Source organism: Aotus nancymaae, unplaced genomic scaffold (assembly GCF_030222135.1).
Source record: "Aotus nancymaae isolate 86718 unplaced genomic scaffold, 86718_ANA_hifiasm-v0.15.2.pri h1tg000022l_1, whole genome shotgun sequence".
Taxonomy (NCBI): domain Eukaryota; kingdom Metazoa; phylum Chordata; class Mammalia; order Primates; family Aotidae; genus Aotus; species Aotus nancymaae.
In genome coordinates this window covers 7,282,188-7,296,736 of record NW_026988435.1, presented here as the reverse complement: position 1 = coordinate 7,296,736, position 14,549 = coordinate 7,282,188, and the positions used below count along the sequence as shown (strand labels likewise).

The window sequence follows — 14,549 nt, the reverse complement described above, 5'->3', positions numbered from 1 at the left end:
CAAGAAATTATCATCACACTAGATTATCATGCATTCAATATATCTGAAACAAAACGAATTAGGTTATTTTACATTATTGTGCTTAATAATGTTTTCACTTTCCTGGATTATGTTAGCTAATTTATTTTATTGGTAAAGAACTTAAAATATTGGGAAGAAAATTCATACACATGAAACAGTTAACTCACAATGCAGATCAGTAAATGATGAAATGCTTATAAGAATGACTTAGATAAAAGTGAAATAAGAATCCACAGAAATGATGTAGTCTTGACTACATACCTAAAAGAAGAAAGGGATTGAGGGTAATGGAGTGTTTTCTAAATGGCTGGAGCAGTCGATTTGTCTTGAAGTTTACTGGGAGATGAGTTTTAACTGATTGAGCCACATAGTCCCACTTTTTTTTTTTTTTTTTTTTACCATATGTGACTTTTTAATATGTTATTGTATGTATTTGAATATATTATACGTATTTATACTAATTTTCCAAATCAACCTATGTATTTTAGAACTTTGCCATAAAGTGTGAGCCTTGCAACAAACATCATCACCTCGGAGCTTGCTGAAAATGCAAAATCTCAGGTCCTGTTCGAGATTTCCTAAATCAGATTCTGCATTTTGACACATCCTGCTCTAAAAATACTATGGGATAGTATATGGTCTTTCTAGTTGATAGATACAATATTTCATATGGCTGTGTATTATGAATGTACATATGTGTACATTCATAATTATTTCTCAAAAATGGAATTTTAAAGGACTACAATATAGCTCTTAACTCATCCAAAAGGCTCCCTTCAGTCCTCCACCATCTCAAGCCCCATATGCTCTTGCTCAGAGTTTGCTTAGAGCATTGGGATGTTTTCCTTAGATGTTAAGATGAACTCTTGGCTTGTTTTGACTGTCTTTTGGCAAGAGAAACAGACGAGTAGGAAGTAGTGATAGTGGTAAAATTTGTTTTAAAAATGGGAAAATGTTTCAGAAGTAATTATGAAATTGAATGTAAGAATATGTTTTAAATGGCATTGGTTTATCCTAACAAGCAAATCATATTTATAAGTCTCTTTTTTTTGCTTTTCTTCAGACAGCTTTATAACAATTGGATTAAATCTTTTTCTAATATATAATTAGCATTTTTCAATTAATTTGAGCATGCTAGTTTTTATATTGATTGCATAAACTTTCATGTTTAAGACATATTAATTCAGTGGATATCAGTTAAAATACGGCAAATTAATTTGTGCAATCTGCTGTGACTATTTTCAAATCCAAAATTTAGTATTTGTTCTGAAAAAAATCACTGTTGTTTAAGAAGATTTCTTAGGTTATTCCATTCTTCTAATCACCTTCAAATACTTAGGCACCAAAGATTTCCTGTGGGGTTTCCCGTAAGCGTTTTTTCTATCATTTTCTTTGGATGACAGCATGCTCCTTGAGACACTTGCTCTGTTGTTGCCTTTGACCATGTGAACATAACGATGTCACTAATGTTTGACTCTTTCTCAAGCTGTAAAATGATAGGTTCTAAAAAATTTTGCGGCTCTAAACATAATTTTCTAGAAGGGAATTCCCAATCTTGTGGTCTTTTCATTCACTAGAAAGACTGTTTTCAGTCTTGATAAGATTTTACCTGTTTCACTTGATTGACCCCTTCCTGAAGTTCTCATTTCAATTGTCCTCTCTGACTCATTCTCTTTACCTTCTTTTACAATATTTCCTCCTATTAAGTTTATCGAGGTAATTATTCAGTTTCCTTCTGCCTTTTGGATATTTTATGTAATCTAAATTGAGGTCACTGCGATGACTCATGCCTGGAATCCCAGCACTTTGGGAGGCCAAGGCAGGTGGATTGCTTGAGCTCAGGAGTTTGAAACCAGCCTGGACAAAATAGCAAAACTCCACGTCTACAAAAAAATACAAAAGTTAGCTGGGCACGGTGGCATACTCCTGTAGTCCCAGCTACTGGGGAGGCTGAGATGGAGGGAACACTGAAGCCCAGGAGGTAAAGGCTATAGTAAGCCAAGATCATGCCACTGCACTCCAGCCTAGGTGACAGAGTCAGATTCTGTCTCAAAATAATAATAATAATCTGAATGGTATTCTGGTTTCTCTTTTTTCTTCATTGTTCAGTCTTTCTGAGCAATTACATTTACTCTCATGGATTAAACTACTGTAAATTTACCAACAATTTCCTAACTTACAGTTTATGCCCTTCTGGGTTTCTTATTTTATATCAAACTACTGGCTTTATTGACTGCAATTAGATCTCAACATGTTGTAAACAAAAAAATGGTTAACTTCCCACTTTTTTTCTACTTCCCAAATTTGAACCACTCTATTTCCTGTTAATTGTGTCACTAATCAGCTAAGCACGGGAGAAAGAAACCTACCAGCCTTTTCTATGTTATAATGCTCTCACTGGATCTTCCTTTCCTCTTTTCTAGGCTTGTCTTCTCTTCTGAGCTTACCTTCTTGAAAGCATGGAATACATACTATTTCTATATCCTCACTTACCATTTACTTATTTATCTTAATTGAACTTGTGGTCCCATTATTATACCCAAAGTATCACCAAAGTCATCAAAATCTTCCTTGCAGAAAGCGGCACTCATGTTTGAAGGAAACTTACAAGAGTGTCAAAAGGAGCACAAAGCTACCTGGGAATTAATGTAAACGACAGAAGATCTTGAAATAGTAGACTCTCCAGATTAAGAGACATTGAACAGGAGGTAAAGAGTTTCTATAACCTAAGCACCATTCTGGATAGATGTGAAAAAGAGGGATGTCAACAGAGGAGAGCAATAAATTTAGCTGCAATAGGAAGGGGAAGGATAGAAGTAAGGGCAGCAGATTCAGAGAAGTCCTCATCCATCATCCAGAATGTTGCCAAATCCAATTGTGACTTTTCAGTCATCTTTTTGGATTTTTTTTTGCACGCATCCCAGTTAACAATTTATTTGTTGAAATTTTAACAAGGTTGGCTTCTAATAAGCTATTTCTTCTAGTTCTTTGGTATTTATTTCTACCTGCCTTTTAAATATTGGTGTATGCTAGGGCTTCATCCTTGGCCAGACAACCTATCTTCCTACCAACACTCTGTCACTGCCACCTCTGCCTCCAGAGCTAAAGAGATCTACCACTTCAGCCATCACAGTATTCAGGACTACAGGCATGTGCTACCATGCCTGCCTAGTTTTCATAGAGATAGAGTTTCTCCATGTTGTCTAGCCTGGCCTTGAACTCCTGGGCTCAAGCAATCAGACCGCCTCGAAGTCTCAATGTACTGGGATTACAGGTCTGAGCCTCCATGTCCAGTCTATTTTTATATCCTAATGATTTAAAAGAAACAACTTGCATTAAAGTCCTTTTCTCCTAATATTTCATTTATCCTTGGCTTTCCCTCAGGTTTTTCCAACTAGACATATGTAAAACAGAAATCTTTACATTCCATGCCTGTTTTCTCTCCTCAAACCTCTCTTACTCCTCATTAACTCCTCATTCAAGCCAGGAATTGAAAGGGCTTCTAGGCACTACCATCTACCTAATTTTTCATAATCAATCTATTATGAAGTTTGCCAATTCTCCCACGTATATGTGCCTGGTTTCATTTATACTGTTACTGCTCAGTGTCACACTCTCTAGATGTCTCTTTTGGATCAAGATTAAAAAAAAAAAAACAGTATTGAATGCTTTTAATAAGTCAAACACTAGGCTAACACGTTTATCTGTACCATCCCAAATCTGATATAATCCTTACAACATTCTGATAAGATAGGATCTGTTATTATCTGGATTTTACTAAGAGTGGCAGAGCCAGGTCAGTGACCTAGGTTGCTCTATTTCAAGAGCCCCACTGGTAACCTCTACGTGATATTGACCAGCCTACTGCAAAGGGCTCCTAATTGCTCTTTTGCCTTCTAATTGGGGTTTTCACTTTCATTTTCTCCTCCTTTCTTAAGTGTGTCAAACTGATCTTTCTAAAATGCAAATTGAACTAGTGTCTTGCCCCTCAGCACCCCCATCCAAGCTTTTTAGGGCAACTCATATGACTCTTCACGACCCTGCTCCTTTCCAGCCACTGTCTGCTCTTTCCCATACCCACTGACACCATTTCAAAATCTCTAATAATAGAGGTATTTGTCATTTCCTCCAGAAAGCTTGTTTTTCGCTTTTCTTTAAAATGCCTCTCGATTGCCATCCCCCCTGGGGAACTATTCTTTAACTCCTAACTTGAGTTATGTACCAAATCCAGTTTTTCTTGGGGGAGTTTTGTTTGTTTAACATAAAATGGTCTTCTCATTTTCCCTTTTATCTTGCTTCTTTCTGAGAGATCCTAGTTCAGTTCCTTATCACTTTAGTCTTACTTGAAAAATAGCCTGAAGTCTAACTGGCCTACCTCTAACATTCCCTCCTTCGCACTGAGCAGTGGTTCTCCAGGGACCACAAGGATTACCTGAGAAGCTTGTGAAATCGCAGATTCCAGGGTCCCAACCTCTGATGTTTAGATACAGTTAGTCTGTGGTGGGAAGCAGGTGTCACTTCTTAATAAGCATTGCACCCGGGTGGAGACATCCTGTTCTATGCTATCAGTAAAATTTTGTCCCCACGCTGAGACGTGATCGATTTATTGCTTGCTGAAATGCTTTTGATGCATCTCTTTGGTCTAAAATATATTGTAAAATCATTGACGTGTGGCATCGAAATCTCTGCAGTTTTCAATCTGTCCTTTGAAGAACATTTCCCTACACTTCGTCTCCAGTCCCTACCTCCTTTTGTGGCCCCTTTTCTACTACAAATGCTCTAATATACTCTACATTCTATATGTGCCAAATGCTTTCTTTTTTGCCTCAGTTGGACTCTCTCTGATCTTGCCTGCCTGCAGTGCCTTCCGAGCCATTTTCTTACTCGTGAACTCCTACCCATCCTTCAAGCTGCAACTCAACCACCACTTTCTTAATAAGGCTTTCCCTGGACCTGCTGCCCTCACCTCTGTCATTTCCACTTCTGCTATGGACAAATCGATCTCTCATCTCTGCTTGTTGGCGTCACTCCTTCCTCCCCATCTGTGCAGAATGGTGCCCACATAATGGAAATCTTTTACTTTTCATGACAGAGTTGACAATTTAGAGATTCTGTATCATTTGCATTCTATTTTCAGGCCAGGTATTGCTTTGTACTCATTTTGCCACTCCTGTAGCTTTCTGCAAACATGAATGCCTCTTTTCCCAGTGACAAGCAGTTTTTAAGTTTTCAAGTGGGAAAGGAGAAATAGCATGAGTGTGAGTGTGTGTAGGGGGGTTCAACGCATGTGCGTGCGAGCACATTGGCGGGTTCTCCAAAATGTTTTCAAATTGTCAATTCCAGATAAGATTTTAGTTTCTTTCAAGTTTCAGAAAATTTGTGTCTAACTTTGGAACAATGTAAGTGTTGTGTTAGAGCTTTGAAAAACACCAGAGTCACCACTATCTAAGCTCTCTGTGCAGTATCTGTTATTGTTTTCAATTCTGACAGACTTGGCACTTGAGGGTTCCACAGCCTCTGGTGACACAATGTGGAAAGAAGTTAGAGACACAAAGTAACCTGGCACACACAGAAAAGTGAGCAGGGTCTCTCTTTTCCCCTACCTGCATCTATCCACCCCACCTCCCCACCCCAGTCATCAAACTATTATCTGGCATCATTAAACTAGATTCAAGTGAACATTGTATTCTCTAATTAAAATCATTGTGTTTGTGAAATGAATGTATCATTAGCAAGGCCTTTTGAAACTTTCATTTAAATTTCATTACCAAGAGTTCTAAAATTGATCATTGATCTTTAGATTATCAACATACCTTTATCTTCTGAAGTTGTGAGAGGAATTTAATAATCTTGTTTTCTTTTTAGAATAAGAAGAGATAGATGGGTGAAAGGATATCTGAGTAACGATTTTCTGTGGGGATATTTTAAAGATACATGATAGTTATTAAAATATAAATTACTAAATTTTGTGACTGAAATAGATTGCAATAGGTTGTTCAGCAATGGGACTGGAAATAACAGAGACCATTGATAACCATGGAGTAAAACAAGTGAGAAAGTACAATGACATTATTATTTAGTCTTTGGATTTGGAAAGTTAAAGTATAAGAATATCCCAATAATATCAGATTATCAGAGGTTGAAAGTGGAATGGGGGAGCTGCGAATTATGCATTGCTTCTCTCACAGAACCCAGAGATCCTAATGTGAGATGATAAGGGAGGGGGATATGTGTTGTTGAGAAATTTAGGTTTGATTTGTATGACTTTAAGGCTGGGGCTGGACTTGTTCACTTTCCTAGGGTGATGAAGGTTACTTCCCTGTTTAAAAACCAAAGTACACTCCATGTGCGCTGAGAATCACGGTACCAGACCTATTTAAAAGCCCTGATGCCATTTGGTGTAGAAATGCAGAGACTCTGTGATCCAGGCTGTGTGTTAGTGTCTTTCTGAACCACAAATAACTCATGGAGAGTTATGATCACATAGAACACAGTAAAGGAATAACGACAACGATTATTTCAATTATACAAACACGATTGACTTTTTAAAGAAAGGCTGCTCTTTTTCAATAGCACACTTTTCTCTTGCATTTCAGTTCCTTTTGCACAAGCATTGCCATATGACACTGTTTTCTTCGGTGAATTAAGCAACAGAGCTTGAACAGCAAACAATAACATAGCTACTTTACGTGGAACACAAAAGAGGGTGCATTTTTCTCAGCGCCGCGGTCTCATCACAACTTCAGTGTTCCCTGCCCCGCGGGCGACGCCCCCACTCCCACCCCGTCTCCTTCCCGAGCAGCTCTGGGCTGCAGAGCCAGCTGCGCGCCACCCTGCTCCGCTTTAGCGCCCGCTGCCGCCGGCACTAGGACCCAGGGAAGTCCCCGAGCGGGGTTCGCGGAAAGGCAGCCAGACTCCTCCTTATCTCCAGTGTCAAACTTGACATCAGCCTGCGAGCGGAGCATGGTAACTTCTCCAGCAATCAGAGCGCTCCCCCTCACATCAGTGGCATGCTTCATGGAGATATGCTCCTCTCACTGCCCTCTGCAACAGCAACATGGATTGTCACCTCTCCGTCCTCCTCCTTCTCAGCTGCCACCTCTCCATCCTCCTCCTCCTCAGCTGCTCCGCTCTCAGCTGCTTCGGGGAAGTGAGCCCGCAGCCTTCCAATGAAGGTAAGCCAGGTGCCCGCAGTGCGCGCAGCCCTGCCCCGCGGGCTCACGCTCTTCCAAGCACGTTCTCACCGAGGCCGGGCGCGTCGGGAAGGTGCCTCCGAACACAACAGTTTGCTCTGAGAGTGAACGAACGATGTGCCTTTTTTTTTTTTTCAGCTGTCTTTTCTAAAACACTTCGGGAGATAATTTTAGATGGTCTAAACCTTCAAAATGTGTTTTTAATCTGATACCAATTCAAGCAATTACCTTGTTGGCCAATATGACCAGAAAGAAAGAAAATCCTCCAGCGTTGCAACCCAGTTATGTTAATTGCCAAATGGCCGAGGCAGTATTTTATTTTTTAATTATGACCATGTGGTACTCCGAGAAGTTTGGAAGAAAATTCAGCCTTCCTCTCTAGACTCTTTAGTGTGTTTAAAGGTAATGACAGGTCGTTCCTACTTGGGATCGTGGCGTTTATGAATGGGCTAACGGGAAATGAGAGTTTGTCGAAGCAGAGGTGCGTGTGTGTTTGTGTTGCAAAGGCTGTGTTGAAGTTGGGTGTCTCCCGCCAGGCAATGGTTTGCTCTATGGTACAGGTTCTAAGAGCAGCATATGCCACTTTAACATAAGTACTATTTACAGGAATTACAATAAGCTTAGGTTGGATTCTCTTTGTTCAAAGGCTTATATACAAATAGGAGAATGTATTTAATGAATAGTGAATAGCTCCTTGGAAGATATAGTAAATAACTGAATAGTAGATTAAGAGAGAATGTTCATATGCAGCAAATGCCATTTTCTTGATGTTGAGTTTTTATTATCCTTGTAATGGGCATTCATTTTTTTTTCAATGGGTTAAAGTGCAAACCTAATATTAAGGACACCAGTGTGCTCTATAAGATCATCTACTTAATACACAGACTGCCTTTCTCCTGTATACCTTTTGTGATCTATTCCTAATGACTTGTGAATACAGTCACTAACTCTTAAAACAAACTTCTCTAAATAATTGATTAGTTGAAAGCCACACTTACAACACTAATTTCCTCTTAGTGATTTTGAACTTATTACAACAACATTTAGCAATTTATTTTGCAAGTTAACAATACTGAGCAGTTGATGTGTAAACATCATGTTATATACATCACTCCTTAGAAAATATATTATCAAGCCAAGACTGCTGTATATTATAGAGTGTACCTTATTTTGAAAAACAAGTAAAAACAAAATATTTAGAAACTTTTTCATTAAATGTAAAAACTGCCTGATATTCAATGACCTACTTTCACTGCTAATAGAGCAGTAATTTATCCCCTTCCTTACGACTGCCTTTATCAATTTGGCAGATTTCATTAAATTTTCTGTATCTTTTTTTTTTTTTACTGAGAAAATAAAAATTCTAAAATATAAAGATCAAGAAAATTACCTTACCCACAAATGACTTTTTCTTTTAAAAACAAAATTAAAATATTTATTTGAAAGTAAGGGTCAACTATTCTTCTGAATGAAAGGTACGAGTAGTCTTTTGTACAATGGATAACATGTATAATAGGTAACATCAATAAATTAAAATTAATGTTTTAAATTTTTTTGGGTTTTGTAGATATTAAAATATTGACAATAACTAGAAAAATAGCATTACAATTCCCACATTGCCATGATGAATTATATTTTCCAGATAGAATGTTTATGAACTCAGATAGAATGCTTATGAACTATATAGATAATGGATATTACTGAATTAATTATGCACAAGAATGTAGCTGATAGTATTTTTGTGGAAAACATAACCTTTAAGTAAACTACAAGAGAAAAAAAAAGACACCAAAGTATTTCACACTTACTTAAAATTAATGAGTAGTAATTTAATGAAGCAGGGTTAATCAAATGCACATTGCTTATAAGTCTCACCTCATGTATGTTTGGGGACATGATGAACATAATTATACAGACAGGTACATTAACAATATGTATATAGAAAGGTAAATGTATTCAGAAAGCTGACATAATTACATTTAATTTGCTTGGATAAAAGTTTATCTATTCATCATTCATGGGATTATTCTTTCCAGATTGTGTCCTATGGGTAGTGTCTCTTTTCCTTCCTGTGATTGTGAAGGGAAGATTTAAAACAAATTTAAGATGATTTAACTTAGATAATACTTGAGTGAGATTTTAAATATTAATCCATAGTTTGGCTCGTAGTTGTGCTGAATAACATAAAAAGTGAAAATGCCAAGTGTATGCCAAGATTTCCAGGCAAATTTTCTAAGTGTAATTTCAATAGAAAGCAATTCTTATGAAAACTTACATATGGGAGGAGTGATGATTTAAAAATAATATTAATGTCGTTTTCTGATATAATTTTTGAAATTTAAAATATGAAATACGAGACTGTATTTAAAATAATATGCTTGAAACATTTCAGCACTATAAAAAATGTACTAGAAATTTACTGGAGCGTATTTACTAGAATATATTCTTTAATCTATTATGAAGTTAGGCCTGAGAGAACCAAATGAGAACAAAACCAGGACATTGATTTAATTGCTAGGATATTTGCAGTTGCGTGATTTCTTTTTAAATCTGAGATTTGCCCATTAACTATCAATATTGAAATGCCATGGGTCCCTGGTAAGAAAAATAACTTAGAAAATGTTTAACCTGAATTTTCCTTTTATTAATATATTTACAAATATCTTTCTCATATGCTTTTAAGAAAATGACTCCAGGTGATAATAGAGACTCATCAATATAATAAATATTCATAATTCCAATAGGCACTTGACTCAGTAGTTAGCCTATATACTTAAACATATATACTGTATGCATAAACAGAACTTTATTAAAACTTTATTAAATTCTTATCAAGTATGTCTGTGTGCATGGCTTAAAAAAACACTTTTAATGGGAAATCAGTTATTTTTTATGTCAAAATATGATTGCTACAGTATGTATTATTTTAAAAGTTTATATACTTCCTCCCTGTTTCCATACCAGACGGATTATTATTGGTAAACAGAAATAACATTGGAACAAAGTTAAAACTGAATATAAAATAAAATGATCAACTGTGGTTAGTTCAACCCCTTTAGAATTGGTTAATTTCATTAAACACTTTAATATATTTATGGCAGTCTGGGGTACAATGCACTATTAATTCATCAGTACATAATACAGGAATCATTTTTCTATCCAAAAGAGTTTATAAATTGCATTAACATTTATCCAGAAAGTTATTTATATTGAAAATTAGAGTATAAAAAATAAAATTGACTAAAATTAAACATTTATATTTATATACTGTTTTTTAAAGACTTTTTTGAATGGCTGGAACACTATTTCTATGAAATGTATTTCTCTCAACATAAATATTCTAAATACTAGAGGAGACTATGTGATTGTTTAAAGCTTAAAAGTAAAACTTGCATATGAATGTTATAAATCTCTCTGAGTATTAGGCAAATGTTGGGAAAAATAAATAAATCAATTTTTCCTATTTTTAAAAATTATATATAAAAAGTGTTTATATATGAAAAGTAAATTGGCATCACTTTTCATGTATAAACACTTTTGCTCAAATAAGAACACACAGTGATTGAAACATTAATAGAGAACTTAGCTATCATATCATCTTTATAAGTTTTCTTGGTTTGGAAGAGGGTTTACATTTGCTTTTAATAGCATTTCATCATGCTAGACTAAATAATTGAATGCATTATACATTTTTGTAATTTAATAGGCTCTCCTAATAGCTAGCCCCTACATTCCCCCACCCCCACTCCATGGTTAACTGTGCTATTTGCCTGAAGGTAGAAGAAACTTTAATTTCACTATTTTATAACCCACAACAGTTAACACTTGACCTAGGTCATTAACAGGATTATCAGCAAATTTGTTTAAGCTTTTACTGACAATCTGAATTGCTACGACAATATTTTGAATGTCCCAGAAAGAAACTTCTTGTAACCTCTCAAAATCTATCATGAAATTAATTCATTCTGAATTTATATCTTTGTAAAGACTAGTACTGATAATAATAATTTGAGTGGGGAAAATGTTCACTCAGATACCTTAGTTTCCTTTTTTTTTTTATGTTTTATAATCACACTATTCCAGTCCTTGTCATAAATGAGCAATTTATTATCTTTTAGATACTAAAAGATATGTTTAGTATCTTTTAGATACTAAATCTTCTAGCAACAACAATCAATTTATGAATACAAAACAGTTTCACTGTTAACTATCAATTTCTTAATTTTATACTTTTTGTTATTGTCACTGTAGTTATAGGGTTTTTTGTTTGTTTGTTTGTTTTGCCTATTTTAAGGTTAAACGTTAGTTGGATATACTTCTAACTCAGAAGTGACTGGACCTATAAAGGGGAAACTCCATGTAATAAAACACCATCGCCACGTGTTGTATCATGGTTGTATTTTATATAAAGTTGTCTTTTCCCTGAAACACTAGAAATTGAGAGCTATAATGAAAAACACTTTAATATAAAAATTTGAAACAAAATATTGTACAGAATCAGATATTAGATTTTTTTAAACATTTTTTAGTAGGTTTAGGAAGTTTTATGTAAAGTTTTTTATTTCTTGAATTTCATTATGGCTTGCTCCTTGGTCATATAAACAACTTAGTCATTTCACATTGCTCTTAGTAAGTTCATTATTAAATAAATAATTTAGTAACACTCTGTGTATTGTCTACATTTTAACATTCAAATTTTGGTGTTTTCTTGAAGGGTTCGATCATTTTTAATACTTTTCCACAACAACTTTCTTTATAATGTTAAAAAAACTTAATTGAAAATTTTCTGAAATAAAATATAAGCAGTTTTTAAATATCAACTAGTTACCTTTGGAAAGGATTTTTAAAGGTAAAATATATTTACACAATATATTTGATTTACTAATTTCAGTACATGAAAACAGAAAGAAGTGTTCTTGAGAGTTACATTTTCCAAGTCATAAGATCTTCAAGAAAATATTAATAAAACTTTCCTCAAGTCATCAAAATTTGATAAGTTTTTATAGACATTTACTAAGAAATCTGTGATGTGGGCTACTTTTGATTTGAGTCATTTTTCCAATGATTTTTTTGGCAAAAATAATAGATATAAGGGGAAACATGTATTTCTTGGAAGAACATTAAGTTTTACAAGTAATTTTCTGTCAAGATCCTCAACTTTGTTTATCTTTTATCATGCACATTTAAAAAAAATATTTAATAAACCTTGTTTCTTTAATTCCTAATTGAGAGATTTAGAAGACCAGATGCAGGTGTCCCCTTTGGGGTTCTGTTTCCAGAGATCTGGATTTTATCATCAGGGAGGGTCAATAAAGGGCTTTTACCAAGTACACAAGTAGCTTTCCACAGATTTTTTAAACACAGGGTTAACCAGCAGTGTGAAATGTTAATTATATTATTCATCCAGGTATACAGAAAACCAGCATTAGAAATTTACTTCTCAGTAATCGGAAATGTTAGCTAACTCTTCTGTAACAACTTTAGAAATATTGATAAAACAATATTGTGACATTTACAAAAGGTGAAGTCGTCCCAGTCACCAATCAATCCACCTAGGAAGACATCCCTCGTTGTGTGCAGGGTGTGGATACGTGTGCGCCACTTGATTCCTTTAAGACTGTTCCCAGCTGGTTGGTATCAGGTAGTTCTTGGAACCTGGCAGGAGGTTTTCTCCAGGAAAATCTGAAAGTCAGCAAGTTTTAGTTTGCCTCCTACCAGCTTCCTTTGGGGGAAAAAAATAAAATAAAAAGGAGGGGAGGGTGGTCGATTACAAAGAAAAAAAGTTTTTGCAAGTTAAAAGAAAATAAAAAAGTTTGGTTTAAAAGCCAACGTTAATATATAAATCATTTGCTTAAGAGAAAGACATTTATCACATAAAACATCTGGCTAATCAATTTTTATTAAATCCCTAAAAACCCCGTACACTTAAAATGGGGTTGGGGTGGGGGGCTGCATTTCTTTGTTTCTCAAGTTTACGCACTTCTGATTTTTTTCCAAGAAAATATTTTATCCAGGAAAGTTTTAAAAGTGTCAGCCAAAAAATGCTAACTGCTTCCCCCTTTGAATATGGGGATGAATGCATGTGGAGGGGTGGATGGAATCAACACCAGTTCAGCAAATAAAGCCTCAAACTTGGAGTGACGTTATTAAACTGGAAGCCCTGAGTGTGGACATCCCCCAACTCTGCATTTTCTAAACCATGTCCCGCTGTTCCAGTCAAAGCAAAGGGTGAAAATCCACATAATCCAAACCAACACGGTGAAGTGAGAATAATAGGTGAGGAAAGAGGAGGAAAGCAAGTGGCAGCACTGTACAAACTGTTGTGAATAATCCTCGCCATGGACAGGAGTGGCCACAGGAGGGGACAACTGCGTTTCTTTTTCTTCGCCTTACACATCCCACATTTCATAATGCAATCTTCATTAAATTACAGAAGTGTGTACTGAGAATTTGTAGCACAAAGCAGAGCTTTACGGGTACAGACAGTAGGGAGATGAGCAAGTGCTCCTTGCTGCCACCACACCCACCATCAGGGTGTCCAGGCTCATTGGTGCAAAGGGAAAACGGTGTCCCCCAACAGTTCACTACTTGCTCACTCTGCATCAAATTAAAGAATGAGACCATAAAAAAACCGTCTCCGGGTGCGCGTAACCCAGTCCCAGCCCGCTGGAGGCCAGTGGGTTTCTTTGTGCACGAGTCTCTCCGCGCCTGGCTGCTAAAGCCAGTTCCCGGAGCGCGACTGGGGTGCCAAGGCCTCCGTCCCGGGGTAGGGTGAGTGAGCGGGAGTAGTCCGACGCTCTTCTGCGCTGGGGTTTCTGCCTCCGGACGAGTAGTGCTGGGCACTCACAGTGATATGGGCTGGAGCGAGCGGAGCGCGAAGGTGCAAAGTTACTCAAACACGAGCGCGAGGAGGAAACTGGAGCGCGCGAGAGGCGAACGTGCGCCCTCTGCCTGCTGCCGCGGATGTGCTGGCACGGGGAGAGCACAGCGTCCTCCTTGCCACCTGGACCCTCCTTACCTGGGTGTCAGACCCTCCCAGAGAGTCCGTGCGCCTCGGACGGGCCTGGCAGGTCCTGACCTGTGCAATAGCCTTTGATTCGGCGTCTCCGATCGCCCTGTTGCCTTCCACATTGCTGTCAGCTTGCCTTTTCAGTGTGATGTCTGGAAGTGACTCTTCTCCTTTCCATCCATTTTCCTGGGTTCACCAGGCGACAGGCGGAGGAAGGAAATATTCTGCAAAGTTCGCTGCAGGGTTGAGAAACCATCTCTTACCGGGTTCGCTTGGGTGCGACTCACAGCAGTTGCCTCAGATGTCCTGTTTTCCAGCTTGCTGAT

The 14,549-nt window shown here is 36.9% G+C and overlaps 1 protein-coding gene across 2 annotated transcripts in view; it reads left to right on the top strand.

Annotated features, from left to right (window-relative positions):
* The first annotated feature begins 6,991 nt into the window (after positions 1 to 6,991).
* EPHA3 (EPH receptor A3) overlaps positions 6,992 to 14,549 on the top strand; it is a 374,626-nt gene continuing 367,068 nt past the window's right edge. For both annotated transcript variants that reach the window (XM_064380008.1, XM_064380007.1), the window contains exon 1: positions 6,992 to 7,196. In XM_064380008.1, the coding sequence (XP_064236078.1) occupies positions 7,079 to 7,196 (118 nt within the window). In that variant the 5' untranslated portion in view covers positions 6,992 to 7,078. The remainder of the gene's footprint in view (positions 7,197 to 14,549) is intronic.